This window comes from Heterostelium album (assembly GCF_000004825.1).
Source record: "Heterostelium album PN500 unplaced genomic scaffold PPL_scaffold3, whole genome shotgun sequence".
NCBI lineage: Eukaryota > Evosea > Eumycetozoa > Acytosteliales > Acytosteliaceae > Heterostelium > Heterostelium album.
In genome coordinates, this window is record NW_008805065.1 from 572,810 (window position 1) to 587,818 (window position 15,009).

At 39.8% G+C, this 15,009-nt stretch overlaps 2 protein-coding genes across 2 annotated transcripts; both read right to left on the minus strand.

Moving 5' to 3' along the window:
- Positions 1–220: 220 nt before the first annotated feature.
- On the minus strand, positions 221–9,570 carry stlA (putative polyketide synthase; the record flags this gene model as incomplete). The annotated part of the gene is made up of 4 exons (XM_020573780.1): positions 221–695; positions 783–7,421; positions 7,491–8,057; positions 8,171–9,570. 4 exons carry the CDS (start codon positions 9,568–9,570, stop codon positions 221–223), a joined length of 9,081 nt encoding a protein of 3,026 aa, XP_020435852.1.
- A 1,285-nt stretch (positions 9,571–10,855) lies between these two features.
- Positions 10,856–14,989, minus strand: agnB (argonaut-like protein; the record flags this gene model as incomplete). Its single annotated transcript, XM_020573781.1, has 4 exons — positions 10,856–12,269; positions 12,312–12,524; positions 12,623–13,128; positions 13,217–14,989. 4 exons carry the CDS (start codon positions 14,987–14,989, stop codon positions 10,856–10,858), a joined length of 3,906 nt encoding a protein of 1,301 aa, XP_020435853.1.
- Positions 14,990–15,009: the final 20 nt, after the last annotated feature.

Here is a 15,009-nt window from a genome sequence, read left to right on the forward strand (position 1 = left end):
AAATAGATTCAAGATTGGTAGATTCATCATCAGATGATCAACTGAAAACTCAAATTTGAAGAAGAAAAGAAATGGGGAGCTAAAGTCATCTCCCAAACCTACAACTATAGATTTAGATACATCATAGGAATTATCATAAATAAATGAATAACAAATCTACACAGTGTTTGATTAACTCCATTCTACAAAAATGTTTTTTATTAAATTTGAGAATTATTAATTAACAAATATTTCTAAGTACACAACCTTCGAATGCTAAACCAGGACCAAAAGCAAGTCCAATTGAATATTGTGGAAGTGATTTAGATTTTCTGGCGTGATCCATTACAAAGAGAACGGAAGCACTCGACATATTACCGAATGCTTTGTAGATAGACCAGGAATGACTGTTCTGAGTGGATACAATGTCGAGTGAGTTTTCAATGGACATTAGAATGGCTTTGCCACCGGTGTGAATAAGGAATTCATAGTCTTTAAAGTTGGTCGAGTGTGTCTGTGCTTTCGTCTTCTCAAGCAACTCTCTGACAAACGTTTCGATTCCACCGCCAATGTGATGAGGAATCGACTGATCCAAACCTAAATCCCATCCATTCGTACTAATTTCCCAGGTCATCGTATGTGCAGTACCTGGCACCGATCTATTCATAGATGTCAGCACTTCAAACAAAGGTCTTTCATAAATTGATGGATTACAACTAAAAATAATAGTATTAATAAATATTAGATTGTTAACAATGAACATGAGATATTCAATTCAATTCAAATATATTTTTACAACTTACCCTAGAATATATGCTGCTGATCCATCTGCAAATATAGTTGAAGCAACAATCTGGTCAACTCCTTCGTTGGTGGTAAAATGAGTGGAACATATCTCTGTGCAAACTACTAGAATTCTATTCTTAGCATTGTGACAAGCCAGTGAGCAAGCTGCACGTAGAGATGAAAGACCGGCAAGACAACCCATAAAGTTAATGGAGACACGCTCGACATCGCGATTAAGTCCGAGTTTCTCGATGAGAAGGAAGTTGATGTCTGGCACTACGACACCGGTGCTCGATACCGATACGATATGGGTGATATCTTCGACATTGCCACCCCAGTCTTTAATGGCTTTCTCACAGGACTCACGTGAGAGACTGGGAGCTGCTTTAATGAATTGTCCGTTGACATCAGAGATATTCTCATTCTTTCGTTGCTTCAGCGAAGTTTCAGGTAGGAGTGGATTTCTAAAGAGGTGACGTGTTTTAATGTGAGATTGTTCGAATATCTTTACTACTTTATCGACGGTTTCAGGATCGTCAGAGAAATCCTTGGACATTGTTGCTCCTAGATCGTCTTGGTAGAGTGGACCGTTCGGTACTGCAGTTCCCATGCCAAGTATGTAAGGATTGATATTGTTACTGATGGTTGGCATGACAAGTGATAGCATTGGTGACAATGAGCGTGTTGGTGATGATGAAGTAGGAGATGAAAGAGGTGTTCCTCTGCCAGAGCTATTGCTACCGGTGGTGTTAGAAGTGATACGATCACCATTATTGATAAGTGACTTGGCATGAACTGTACGTAAGAGTGGATTCGTTTTACTTGATGGGACAGGTGATGACTGTAACTTGTTGTATTGAGGTAGATTATTTGTTGAGTTGTGGAGTGAAGACTTTTCTTTGGTGATTGGCAGCAGTGATGGCAACTCAATATTTGGAACGGATGACTTTCGAGGTAATACATATGATAGCTTTGGTAGTGGGGATGTTCTAACATCAACTTTGAATTTAGCTTTAGATGTATCTTCCGATGCCGAGAGTAGTGCAGTGGTAGTTCCTTTAGAAGTGCCTGTTGCAAGGTTTGCAATCTTTTGAATAATATTTTTGATACTTGATGATGACAGTTGAATGTGTGTGAATAGATTCTTTTCATACTCTTTATCAATCCATGATTTGAATTGAACTGTCAATAGTGAATCTAAACCATATTCCTTGAGTTTGGTGTCTGGATTCAACTTGGAATGATTGACAGAGAGTAGGTTGGCTACCTTGTTGGTGATTCTCTCTTCTAGTGAAATGTCATCTTTTCCATTGTCCAACCTGTTATCGTTTTCATTGATAACTACAAGATGTGCCATCTTTGGACGCATATGTGGGAAAGAATCGAAATACAGTTGAGCGTTGATGGGACTGACAATCAGTTGACGTGGAGGATGGCAACTCTCGTTTCCACTTAGCGCGCACTCCAATGCACCAAAGAATCTCGGTAGAGAGAGTGACGGTAGACCTCTATTAAGGAACAACTCTTCTATTGCTTCGTTGTCAGCGACTTTACCCTCACTTTGAAGTGGTCCCCAGTTGAAGGATAGCGATGGTAAGCCCGCTGAAATACGGAAATTACAAAGAGCATCGAGAACTGCGTTGGAAGAATTATAACTGGCTTGTCCATTGTATCCTGTTATCGATGTAATCGAAGAGAAAAGTACAAAGTAATCTAGTTTCCAACCAGAGATAATGGAGAGACGATGAAGGTTGATTGCACCAATGACCTTTGGATCATGGACTTTGTTTATGACATCGATATTCACTTGATCGAATGGAACATCATAGTAGATGGCTGCCAAATGGAATACTGCTTGAATAGGTGGAACTTCAAGCTTCTGAACAGAGGATGTAAGTGAATCCATATTAGCGATATCCACTTGGATGTGGTGAATTGCTGGTTTCGATCGATTCAATTGGAGTCGCTTAATAAGAGTCTCAAGCTTCCAACCAAGTGAAGAACGTGAGATTACAACAATGTCAGATGCATTCGATCGATTGGCTAACCATTTAATGAGTTCCAATGAAATACCTGTTTGTCCAGTAATGATTACGGTATTGCTGATATCCAATTTGTAATTGGGAATTGGAACTAAAGTTGGTGATTTGAATAGAGGAATGAGAATATCTTTATCAATTGATTTACAATCAATTACAATCTTCCCAATATGTTTTCTTTCACTCATTGATTCGACAGCTGCTCTCGATTTGCTAGCGGAATAAACATTGATTGGAATGATCTCTAGTGATCCAGAGCTAATGTTATCCATAATCTCAGAGAGCATCGATTGTAAGAGTTGTGGACGTTCATCGATAAGTCGCTCCAAGTCAACAGCAGAGTAGGAAGTATCTCTTTTGAAGTTGGACATATCCAATGGTTCGTTGGCATAGATGTGTGTGACCGAGAGATCTGCAATACGTCCAAAAGATGCCAACGATTCAAAATTGGCGTTCATGAACTCTCCAGATAGAGTATTGAGGAGGACATTGACGCCAGACGATGTCTCTTTGATTCGGTCGGCAAACTCCTTGGTTCTACTATTGTAGACACCACACAACATTTCACCGAAACGCTCTTTTAGTAACTCTTGTTTCTCAGTGGAGCCAGCAGTTGCAAACACTCGGAGGGCAGATTTCATCTTTAGGAGATTGAGAGCAGCCATACCAACACCACCGGTGGCACCATGAATCAACACTGATTCGTGTCGAGTATCAAGTTTGGCAACATTGAAAAGCGAGTAGAATGCCGTACAGTATACAACTGGAATCGATGCTGCTTCCTCGTAGCTAAGCATCGATGGTTTCATTACAACTAGATTTTGATTGGTTACGACGTGTGAGCCAAGCGAATGACGTGCAAAACCAACCACTTCATCACCGACACTGAATTGGTCGACTTGCTCACCAATACGAGAAATGATTCCAGAACATTCAAGTCCGAATGGAGGATTGTAGATATCACCCTTACGGAATATCTCTTGTGGAAGTAATCCTCGCATAAATAGGTAGTCTTTGAAATTGAGACCGACTGCCTTCACCGAGATCTCAATCTCTGAACTGCCAAGCGGTGAACGTGTTACACAATGGAATCCCAACTTGGCATCGGAAAGACAAGCCACATTGTTAATATTCTTTTCATAGGCACCACTGCTTTCCAGAAGTGTATCTCTTGGAACCGGGGTTAAACGTGGTACCAATATCTTTCCACCTTTGATAATGAACTCAGAGTCTGCCAACTTGTCAGATTTGCCAGTTAGATTGATCAGTGTCTTCATATCGGTTGTATCCTCATCGTCAATGTCAATCATGGTGATCGATAGTGTTGGATATTCATTGGCAGCTGTTCTTGCAATTCCTATCAAACTGGCATTCAGATAGTTGCGAGAGTTCAGTGTGCACGAGTTCTTTGTTACAATAGCCAGTTTCGGTGCCGAACCAACTGGTATCGTTGCCAACTTTTGAATGAGAGTAACCAACTCCTGAGTGACCAGTTTATAATTTCCACTGAGTGTTTCCAGCCCGTGGAAATAGAATAGGTAGTTGGAACCTTTTATGCGATCCATTGAAGTTTCGATATTCTGAGATTCAATGATTTCCACTTCGTGCGCGGAAACCGATGCTTCCCGCAATAGCTTGTGAAGTTTTCTTGTGGGATTGGTCGGGTGAACCTGTGTCTTTGATACAATGAGTGAGATCTTTTGAATATCATCCTCGAGGTGCTCCGTATTCATCGGTAGTTTCTGTGACAAAACAACAAAAGAATGTGAAGCACCCATTTGTCCCATTGCGTTGGGTGGACTGATAGTTATAGTCTGTGGGAATCCTTCTTTGTGTAGCAACTTTGACCATTGTTCGGGAGCGAGTGAACAATGATCGGATCGTTGATTGTCAGAGTATTGCCACCACTGATGGAAACAACCAAATACAATATCACTGAAGATAATGTTCTTTGATGGTTCAATAAAGAGAAGCCATCCACTGGGACTAGTGATATGATTGAGTTGTTCAAGAGCATACGGTAGATTGGAAACAGCATGTACAACATAGGACATTAACACCATATCGTATGAGCCAGGCAAGAATCCTTGCGCGACAACATCACGTTCCAAATCTAGTGTTTTGAATTTCATTGAAAAGTTGTGAGGTAGCTTGGCACTCTTTTCAATCTCCTCGTTCATTGTAGTGACGAAACCAGCCGAAACATCGGTGAAAGTATATTCTATCTCGATTCGTTGCTTTGGTCCACCAAGAATCAAGTTGAACGTGTTGAGAAGTCGATAGGTTAAACTACCAGTTCCACCACCAATCTCGAGTATTCTGAATACTCTTGGCTCAGATAGCTTCGAAGTGATAGCATGTTGGATAGTGTCTGCCAATTGCTCCAAGTAGTAGGTTACTGAAGACGAATGAGTATAGAACTTGCTGAGCAGATCATTCTCAAACAATGAGTGGCAAGCGGAACTGTCTCCTGTCAACAGAGCAGGTATTAGGTTGGCAGCTCTCTCAACCAACTCGAATTCAACAAGCGCCTTGGGGTATCGGTCGAGTATCATTGCTTTTTGAATTGACATATCGGCATCCAACTCTCCGTTGGGATCGAGATCGATACGATTATCAATCAATATCGATTGGAGACGTGTGAGGAATCGTGTGAATTTCGAGTGAATCTGATACTGGGTGAGCAACTCGGGAATCGGGGTTGCGATAAACTTGAGAAGATTGTAACCTAGCAGATATTTGCTCAACGATTGGTTAACCAGTTTGGCGCAATACAAGACGAATTGGAAATCCATAAGTATCTGACTTTCGGCAGCTTGTTGTGGCAGTTTCTCAGGCACAATAGAGAATGGCGATGGCAATGGTGACTCTTTGGTTTGCCAGTTCATAGTGAATACATTGTCACATGGGAATTTGATTTGATCACTATGATTCTTATCGAGTGTCTTTACTGTGAAACGTTTCATTGATAAAAGATTTTGTCCACTCGGGGTAAGGAGCTGAGTAGAACCGGTTATCTCAAACTGACCACGATGCAGAATCTTTGTGTAAAGATAAAGGTTATCGACTGGCTGCGAGTTGAGATGTTGTAACAGCTCCAAGTTGATGTGTACGTTCTCTGCCTGTGCCACTACAAAGTGTTGACGATTGTCTAACAGCGCCAACATTCCGTGGAAACAGTTGTCGATTAAACAAGCATTCAGAATGTGATGAGGTCCACCCTTTACATGGAAAGGAATGTTTGCCATTGAACAATCTGGACCGATATCGATTGATTCTACTCTCTGGAATGTCGGTCCATAATTCAATCCAAGTCTCGATATCTTTTGATAGAGATCGGTCTTTCCGATTGTTGTGAATTTACAAGTAGACATCAAACTAGCGATATCAACTCGGGTGGTGTCGTTAGTTGGCTGCAACAATGAGAGTCGTGCATTGGCAGTCTTTGTCCATGCCTGAGTCTTCTCACCATCCTTTTGAAAGAATTGAACTTTGTAGCTGTTGTTGTTGTTCAAAGTGACTTCATCAAAGACGGTTTCCAAGTATTGTTGTTCACCATCGACCAAGAAGAATGGACTTTGGAACTCGATGCTCGATATCATGATATCCATCTGACGCGGATACATTGCTTGGATGATTGCATCGATATAACCTGCACCTGGGAACAAAGCTTTTCCTTTTACTTTGTGGTCTTTCAGATATTCAAAGGGACGACGATTACAATCGATGATACTCTCATATCGTTGAAGTCCCTGAATAGCTTGATGTCCCAAGATGGTACCTGACGGTCCTGATAAACGACAATCGATAGAGTACTGCGGTTCATTCCAATAGACGTCGGTGTCCCACTGGTATCTAGGTAGAAGATTTACTCGCTCACGCCAAACTGGACTACTCAACTCTTGATGTGAGAATTGCGATGTGAAATTGACATTGCAGCCATTGCAGTGAAGTATAGCTATTGAAGTATTGAATGAAACCAGTTCATCTTTGTTTCTATAAAGCGACGGTATTACGTTGGCATTTGGAACGATCTTATTGATCAAGTAGGAGAGTGTTGGATGCGGTGTAATCTCCAAGAATATCAAGTTGTCCGATGGCTCCGACGCAATATCATAGATCGACTCTATTGCACCTTTAAACTGTACTGGATGGCGGAGATTACGATAGATGTAACGAGCATCAACTGGATCGGTTTGAAGACTACCAGTCACAGTCGAGAAAAGTGGAATCTTATTGTGTAGAACACTCGGTAGGTCTGTCAAACTCTCGAAAACTCTTGACTTTAGAACCTTTTGATGTGAAGAATGGAATGAGCAAGGTGACTTTAAAAAGACATTAAAGATACCAAGTGCCGTTAGATCGTTGGAGAACTCTTGTAGTTTATCTTCGACACCCGTTATCACCAATGAATCAAGAGAGTTGTAGCAAGCGATTTCCAACTCTGGATATTTTGAATGGTAGTCGGCATTGAATGTATCAGATGTCAAAGTGACTGCCAACATCTTTCCACTTCCAATCGTAATATTTTGAAGACTACTACGATGATATACTATTTTTACAGCTTCTTCCAATGTCAAAGCACCAGAACAATATGCAGATGTAACTTCACCAAAACTTAAAAAAATAACATTTAGTTAAATATCACATCCATTTCCTTCATAATAAATAATAAAAATAACATACCTGTGACCAACTACAAAAGATGGTTCTACTCCCCATTGACGATAGAGTGATACCAAACCACATTGCAAGAGGAAAAGAGCTGGTTGTGCAATGATGGGATGGTGTATCTCCAGTGAATCATCGGGCAATGAAATTAGCTTCTCGAGGATACTATAACCAAACAGTGGTTTAAATAGCGAGTCAATATGGTCAACGGTTTCTTTATATATACTTTCGGCTTGATAGAGTTCACTTCCCATGCCTTTCCACTGTGGACCCTGACCACAGAATACAAATACAACTTTACTACTATTTACACTGTCGATACTACTATCGTTGTTATCGGTTGACGAAGCAGAGAGTTGACTTGAAACCGATACACCTTGTTCTATAAACTCCTTCCAATCTTTGGCGAAATATACTTTTCTGTGAGAGAGATGCGATTTGTTGAGTGATTGATGCATCACAAACTCTTTGAAATCAACATTTCTATGAATATCACCATTACTAATAATATCTTCCGTATATTTATTTAAAGAGTGTTGTGAATTTGCACTTAAAGGTACTAAGTATCTAAACCCATCATTTCTAAATAAATTAAAAAAAAAAAAAAGAATAAAAAAATATGAATAAATATAATCCTTGCACAATTTTTTTTTTTTTCATCAGATGATGATATCAACTGATTTTTCAACACTTACTGTTTATTTTCAATATCAGTTGAAATGCTCTGATATTCTTCAATGATAAGATGACAATTAGAACCTCCGAAACCAAATGAATTGATACCGATCCTTACTGAATGTTCAGGGAAATCTTCGATTTGTTTGACTACATCGATATTCCAATCTTCGAATGGAATGGCTGGATTTGGTTTGTTAAAGTTGATGGTTGGCACCAACAGTCTGTTCTTTAGCATCATACAGACTTTGATAAGCGATGCAATACCGGCTGCACTCTCGAGATGACCGATGTTTGACTTGACCGAACCGATCTTCAGTGGATAGCCTACGGAGTGATTGGCGCTAAACACTTCATGTAGAGCTTGAACTTCAATTGGATCACCCACCGGTGTACCAGTACCGTGTGCTTCGACGTAGAAGATATCCGATGGGTTCAGAGCAGCCTTGTTTAGAGTTGTCCGGATATTCTCTGCTTGCGAGCTGATCGAAGGTGTTGTTAGACTGGATTTGTTGAATTTACCATCTTCGTTGGTACTACCTCCACGAATGACACCGTAGATTCTGTTACCATCTCGCTCCGCTGCCGCTAGACTCTTCAACACAACGATACCGGCACCTTCACCTCTGACATATCCTTTGGCATCGGCATCGAACGCTCGACAATGTCCATCGGGATTCAACACTCCGAGACTCGAGAATGCAGCGCTGGTCGACGGATCCAACAAGGCGTTGACACCACCACAAAGTGCAACTTCCGACTCGCCAGAAAGAATCGATTGACAACCCAAGTTCACAGAGACTAACGACGATGAACAAGCGGTATCAATAGTGATGGAAGGACCACGAAAGTCGAAACAATAGGAAATACGATTGGATATGATCGATCCATTCGTTCCTGTCATTGTGTACGGTGGTAACTCTGCCGATGGAGCACCTTTAAACTGAAGCTTCATATAGTCGTAATTGGAAACACCCATAAAAACACCGATTTTCGAGCCACGCAGCGAAAAAGGTGGAATTTGGGCATCCTCTAGCGCTTCCCATGCCAGTGTCAACATCATTCGCTGCTGTGGATCGATGAGCGGTGCTTCCTTTGGCGAGATGCCAAAGAAGAGAGGATCAAACTTTTTCCACTCGTTCATATTGAGGAATCCACCGTAATTATTATTGATGATATGATTCTCGTAGAAGGAGGCAGCCCATCTCTCTTTGGAAACCAAAGAGACACCATCGAAAGACTGAAGCAGTTGTACCCAAAATTCATTTGGAGTTTTCGATCCACCTGGCATTCTAAGTCCAATACCAACAATTGCAACATCTCCTGTCAAACCCACAGAATTCTCCTGTTGTTGTTGTTGTTCTTGGATAATGGTAGATAAATCCAAAAAACTATCAGGTGAATTTTCTGAAAATGACATGTTTATTTTATTTTTTTTTGTAAATTATTTTTGTTTTTATTATTCTATTATCGTTTCTTTATTTTTTCAAAAATATATATTTATATACTATTTATTTTTCAATATTGGAATAAACAAACATAGACAAGACAATAATTAATTATTTTTTTAAAAAAGAAATTTTTTTGTTTTAATTTTATATATATACAAATTAAGGATTGTATCACACAAGTAATAAATTAATTTTAAATGATATACAATATATTTATAAATACAGAGAAGGAGAGAGATTTATTTCAAATTAAGTTGATTTTATTAAAAGTTCAAATTGTTAAAACAATGCTTTAAGAAATTATATTAAAAGAATTCGTTGTTGACGAAATACTGGGATTGAATAAAGTGGTCAGTGATGTTTACTATATCTGGAATGATACTGGTTCCAATAAATGCGAGTGAGTGAGTGTCAAACTTTTAGGAAAAAGAAATAAAGAACAATTGAAATACAAACTAAAAAACTTTAAAAAAAACTAAAAACCACAACAATAATTCACTACCAAAAAAAAAAAAACAAACTCGGCACCTCACCACAAACTTGACTTTTCCTATTCATCTATTCAATGTCCATTGACACATATAAGTAATCAATTTTTCAGGTTTTTTTTTTTTAAATAAAAATGTATAAAAAAGTGTAATAGGTAATTCAATACGAGGTTTAGTGGTGGTTTTTCTTTTTAATATGATTGCTTCCAATCTTTTAAAAATAAATGGAACCGAAATGGTTGTTCATTTAAAAATTATATTGGTTTTCTATCCCAAATTGGAAAAGAACTTTAATTCAATTTACTCCATTTTTCATTCATATCTTGCAGCATATGAATCGAATTTTCCAAAACAGGAAATATTGTACATTAGAAAAAACAAAAAAAATACCCAATATATCTAAATTTTTAAAAATAAAAAAAACAATACTATTCTAGTCAAGTTTTATTAATTTTCAAGATTTAAATATTCTTTTATTTTTTGATTTTTATGGACTGACTAATGAATACATGTATTCAATCAAAATTAAATTTAAACTTTGTTTTTTTTTTAAAAAATAAAAAAGGAATATAGATAGATAAAGATGTATTAAAAATAAAATATCAAATGATTTCTCAGATATCCAAAATAAGAGAGTGAAAGTTTATTACTTTTTATAAAATCATTCATATGATAAATAATTAAATAAAAAATTTAAAAAATTAAAAATTTAAATTAAAAAATTTTTTTAAAATTAATATTAAATAATATATATGATTCATTTATTTTAAAGGAAATATAAACTAAGATTCATATCTTGATGTGGCGATGCATGTAGATTTTTACCGATCAAGAAAGACAATTTCTGTGCGTATTGACAGACCGATGGAACCCTGACAGCTTGGTCGAAATTAAAGTACATGTGACAAAGACTGTAAGTGAACAATTGAATATCATCAGCACTAACATTACTGTCGTCAGCAATGATGTGGTAGTGTGTTGGGTTGACGGTACCTCTATTCGCTTTCTGAGAGATGAGGTAAAACTCGAACCAATCCTTGTGTACACAACCCTTGTTCACGACAGTGCCTGCGCCTGGATTTTCGAATCCACGCATATTAAAAAATCTGGTGTTGGTGTTCTTCTTGACGATTGTGTATATAAGTTTTGGACGATCACCGAGATGCGCTGGAATGTCATTGATAGCCTCACGTACCGTGCCGACCTCGTGTTTGAGCACCTTCTCCAGCATGCCGTCACCGACACCGTCACGGTAGATCATAATCAACGAGGGCAATCGGTTGTTTTCCTTATGGAACGCCTGAATGCACTCTTTCATCGAGGTTTGGAGCGAGTCAATGATATCTTTGCCCGGTGTCTGCTGGATGATGGCAGTCGAGAAGTAACGGGTCAGCGAACGATTCAGTGTTGCTGTGATGGCGACGATAGATTTACCTCTGGTGGCTGCGTTGTGTCCAACGTCGATACCGACAACCATGGTGTGCTCGGGAATGTTGTAACCTGGATTCTTGAGAACCCATGGATCCTTACCGAGCTTGGCAATGACCTGTAAGATAACCTTGGAAACGACGGAACCAATGTTGTCCTTATCCATGGTCTTTGCCAGAATACACTGAGTGATGACTCTTGCAGTGATCAATGTATACTTCTTGATCAGGTTATAGAAGTCCGGTTTCTGTTGGATGGCACAGAGGAAGAAAGCAGGCTTGTTGCCTTTTTCCTTGTCCAAAATATATTGGATGGCATCGACATATTGCTGTGCTTGAGGACCACGACCTCTGTCTTCAAGAACATGAATGAGAGGTTCGCACATCTTTGATTGTGCCAACATCTCTTTAGAGAATCTATGGACGCATTCACGATCCTTTTGCGTGCAAATAATGACCCATTTAAAACCGGCCAATGGCTGGTGACGATTTTTCTCAATTGTCTGTTTTGGCAATATGATACCATCTACCTCCAAAGCATTGTCAAATGAAATTCCCCAGGTATCCATTTCTTTGGATGCTTTAGGTTCAGTTTTGAAACTTTCCAAAAGAGATTTCAACTGTTTGAATCTTTCTTTTGGTAGAACGTTGGTGATATCCGACATCTTCTTCATCGTATGGTAATCCGATCTAAGATCATCGGAACTACAAGTGAGTTGTAATGAGAATGAATTTCGTTTGTCAGTTAGTAGTCTATTTGATTATTGATTCAAACCATGTAGTTATTATACTTACACTCCAGTCATGAAAGCAAACTCTGGGATAAGATAAATGATTTCATTTTGACCACGTCTTTTGACCTGAGAGGAAATCAGTGGTTGTCTATCGCTAGTTACTCTCAATTTGTGTTGGTCATAGTAGTATGATCTGAATGAAGTTGAACCTTTTTGAGTTTGGAACTTGGAATCTGGGTTCATTGACCACTCAATCTTATGAATTCTATAGGTTCTATTGTTATATCTAGATAGATTGAACAAGGTGAGATTATGATGATGATGATGATGATGAACAATTAATGATTATTCTAAAGTGAATTTACTACTTACGTTGTAATAACAATCTTTCCTTCAAGACTCTGATTGATTGCACTCTCTTGCATATTATTTCTTTTCATACTTTCAATATAATCGTAAATGCTTTGAGTACGCACCAATTTGTGAGCAACATCGGTGAGCAAACTGAGACCTCCCTCGACTGGATTGATAGTTGCAGAGAAACCAGACCAATACTCCAAAGATTTTCCTTCGATTCTGCTTTTGAGCTTTGAATTGTAATATTGTCTTCCAATGATACTGTAATCGACACGCAACATCAACTGTTTCAGGAAAACATTGTAGAATTGAAGGAGTGAACGATCGTCTTGTGCCAGCTCACGGACAAATGCAACTTTGATAGTTCCAGTCTTTCCCTCCGTGTTGTATGGATAGAGCTGAGTTGGTTGATCACGAATAGAATACAACAAACTAGTACCATCGTAATTGAAAGGTGTAAACTCTTTTGGCATTGAATTGTTCATTGCTTTAACTCTTATACCTCTGTTTTCAATTGGTGGCTAAAAGTAAAAGTTGTTGTTGTTGTTGACAAAGTTTTAGTTGGTTTTGATTTGATTCGATTAACCAATTAATTAACTTAATACATACATCAAATTCAATCGAATATTTATAGATAACTTTAGATTTCAAGTTGAGCATGAAATGATTGGTTGTAATTCTAACTTTTTCAAATCTACCACCAGTCTGTTTGGAGGTAACCAAACCAGTGACATCGTCATCCTTTGTAAACTCCTTTCTGGTCTTTGGAATGATCGAGAGTAAACTTGTCTTTCCGTAGTCATCGGCTGAATTTGGTTCATTGGAATGCGAGGAAAAGTCATCACGTCTGTCATCTCTTCGCTCGAATGATCTCTCACGTCCATACGGTCGCTCGCTTCTCGACTCACGTCTCTCCTCATAGGAGAGACCGCTTCGCTCTTCACGCACACGAGCCAACTCCTCTCTCTTTCTGCTTCTCTCTTCGTGCTCGTAATCGTAGTGGGGATCTTTAGAGACTGGAACTGATGAAGAAGATCCATGTAGATCATTTGGCTCTTGCTTCACTGGGATAGGTACACGAATATCGTCGTTGGACCTGTAGTGAGGTGGTGACAATTCACTTTGTTGATGTTGCTGTTGTTGCTGTGGTGGTGGTGGTGGTGGTGGTGGTGGTGGTGGTGGTGGTGGTGGTGGTAATTGTGATTGTGATTGTCCTTGTCCTTCAATTTCTTCTCTGTGGGAACTGCTAGCTCTTGGAGGTGGTGGTAGCCCTCTTGGTTCCGAACCATAGGGTGGACTATCGCCTCCAGCGACTGGTGGTGGCTGTGAATAGTATCCAGATGGTCTGCCATAATCACCGTAGTATCCAGATGATGGTGGTCCACGATTATCATGATAGGGTGATGAAGGAGGTGGTGGTCCATAACTTCCATGTGGTGGAGGTGGTCTGTCATATGGAGATGCGGGTGGAGGTGGTCCACGACTGTCATAGGGTGAAGCTGGAGGTGGTGGACGTCTATCGTATCCACCGCCATAGTATGAAGATGCTGGAGGTGGTGGTCCACGATTGTCATAGTAAGAGGGTGGTGGTGGTCCACGATTATCATAATATGAAGGTGGTGGTGGACCACGACTGTCATAGGGTGAAGGTGGAGGTGGACCACGACTATCATATGGTGAAGGTGGAGGTGGACCACGACTGTCATAGGGTGAAGCTGGTGGTGGTGGTCCACGAGCATCATAGGGAGAAGGTGGAGGTGGTCCACGACTGTCATAGGGTGAAGCTGGTGGTGGAGGTCCACGACCATCATAGGGAGATGGTGGAGGTGGTCCACGACTGTCATAGGGTGGAGCTGGTGGTGGAGGTCCACGACCATCATAAGATGACGACAATGGAGGTGGTGGTCTGTCGTATGGAGATGCGGGTGGAGGTGGTCTGTCGTAGGGAGAAGGTGGAGGTGGTCCACGACTGTCATATGGTGAAGGTGGTGGTGGTCCACGATTGTCATAGGGAGAAGGTGGTGGTGGTCCGCGATTATCATAGGGTGAAGGTGGTGGTGGTCCACGACTATCATAGTGTGAGGGTGGAGGTGGTCCACGACTGTCATAATAGGCAGGTGGTGGAGGTCCACGATTGTCATACGAAGATGGTGGAGGTGGTGGTCCACGACTATCATATGAAGGAGGAGAGTTGTTTCTGTAAGGTGGTGGTGGTGGTGCATCATAATAAGAAGATTGTGGAGGTGGTGGTGGTGCACCTCTATCATATGAATGCTTATTATCATAACCGGGAGGAGCATCTTCAATACGTTGTTTCTTATCGTTCAAAGGATCTAACTCCTCACCATACGGTCTCTTAGTAATAGGGTATTTTGAATCCATTTATACAAATATCTTATTGT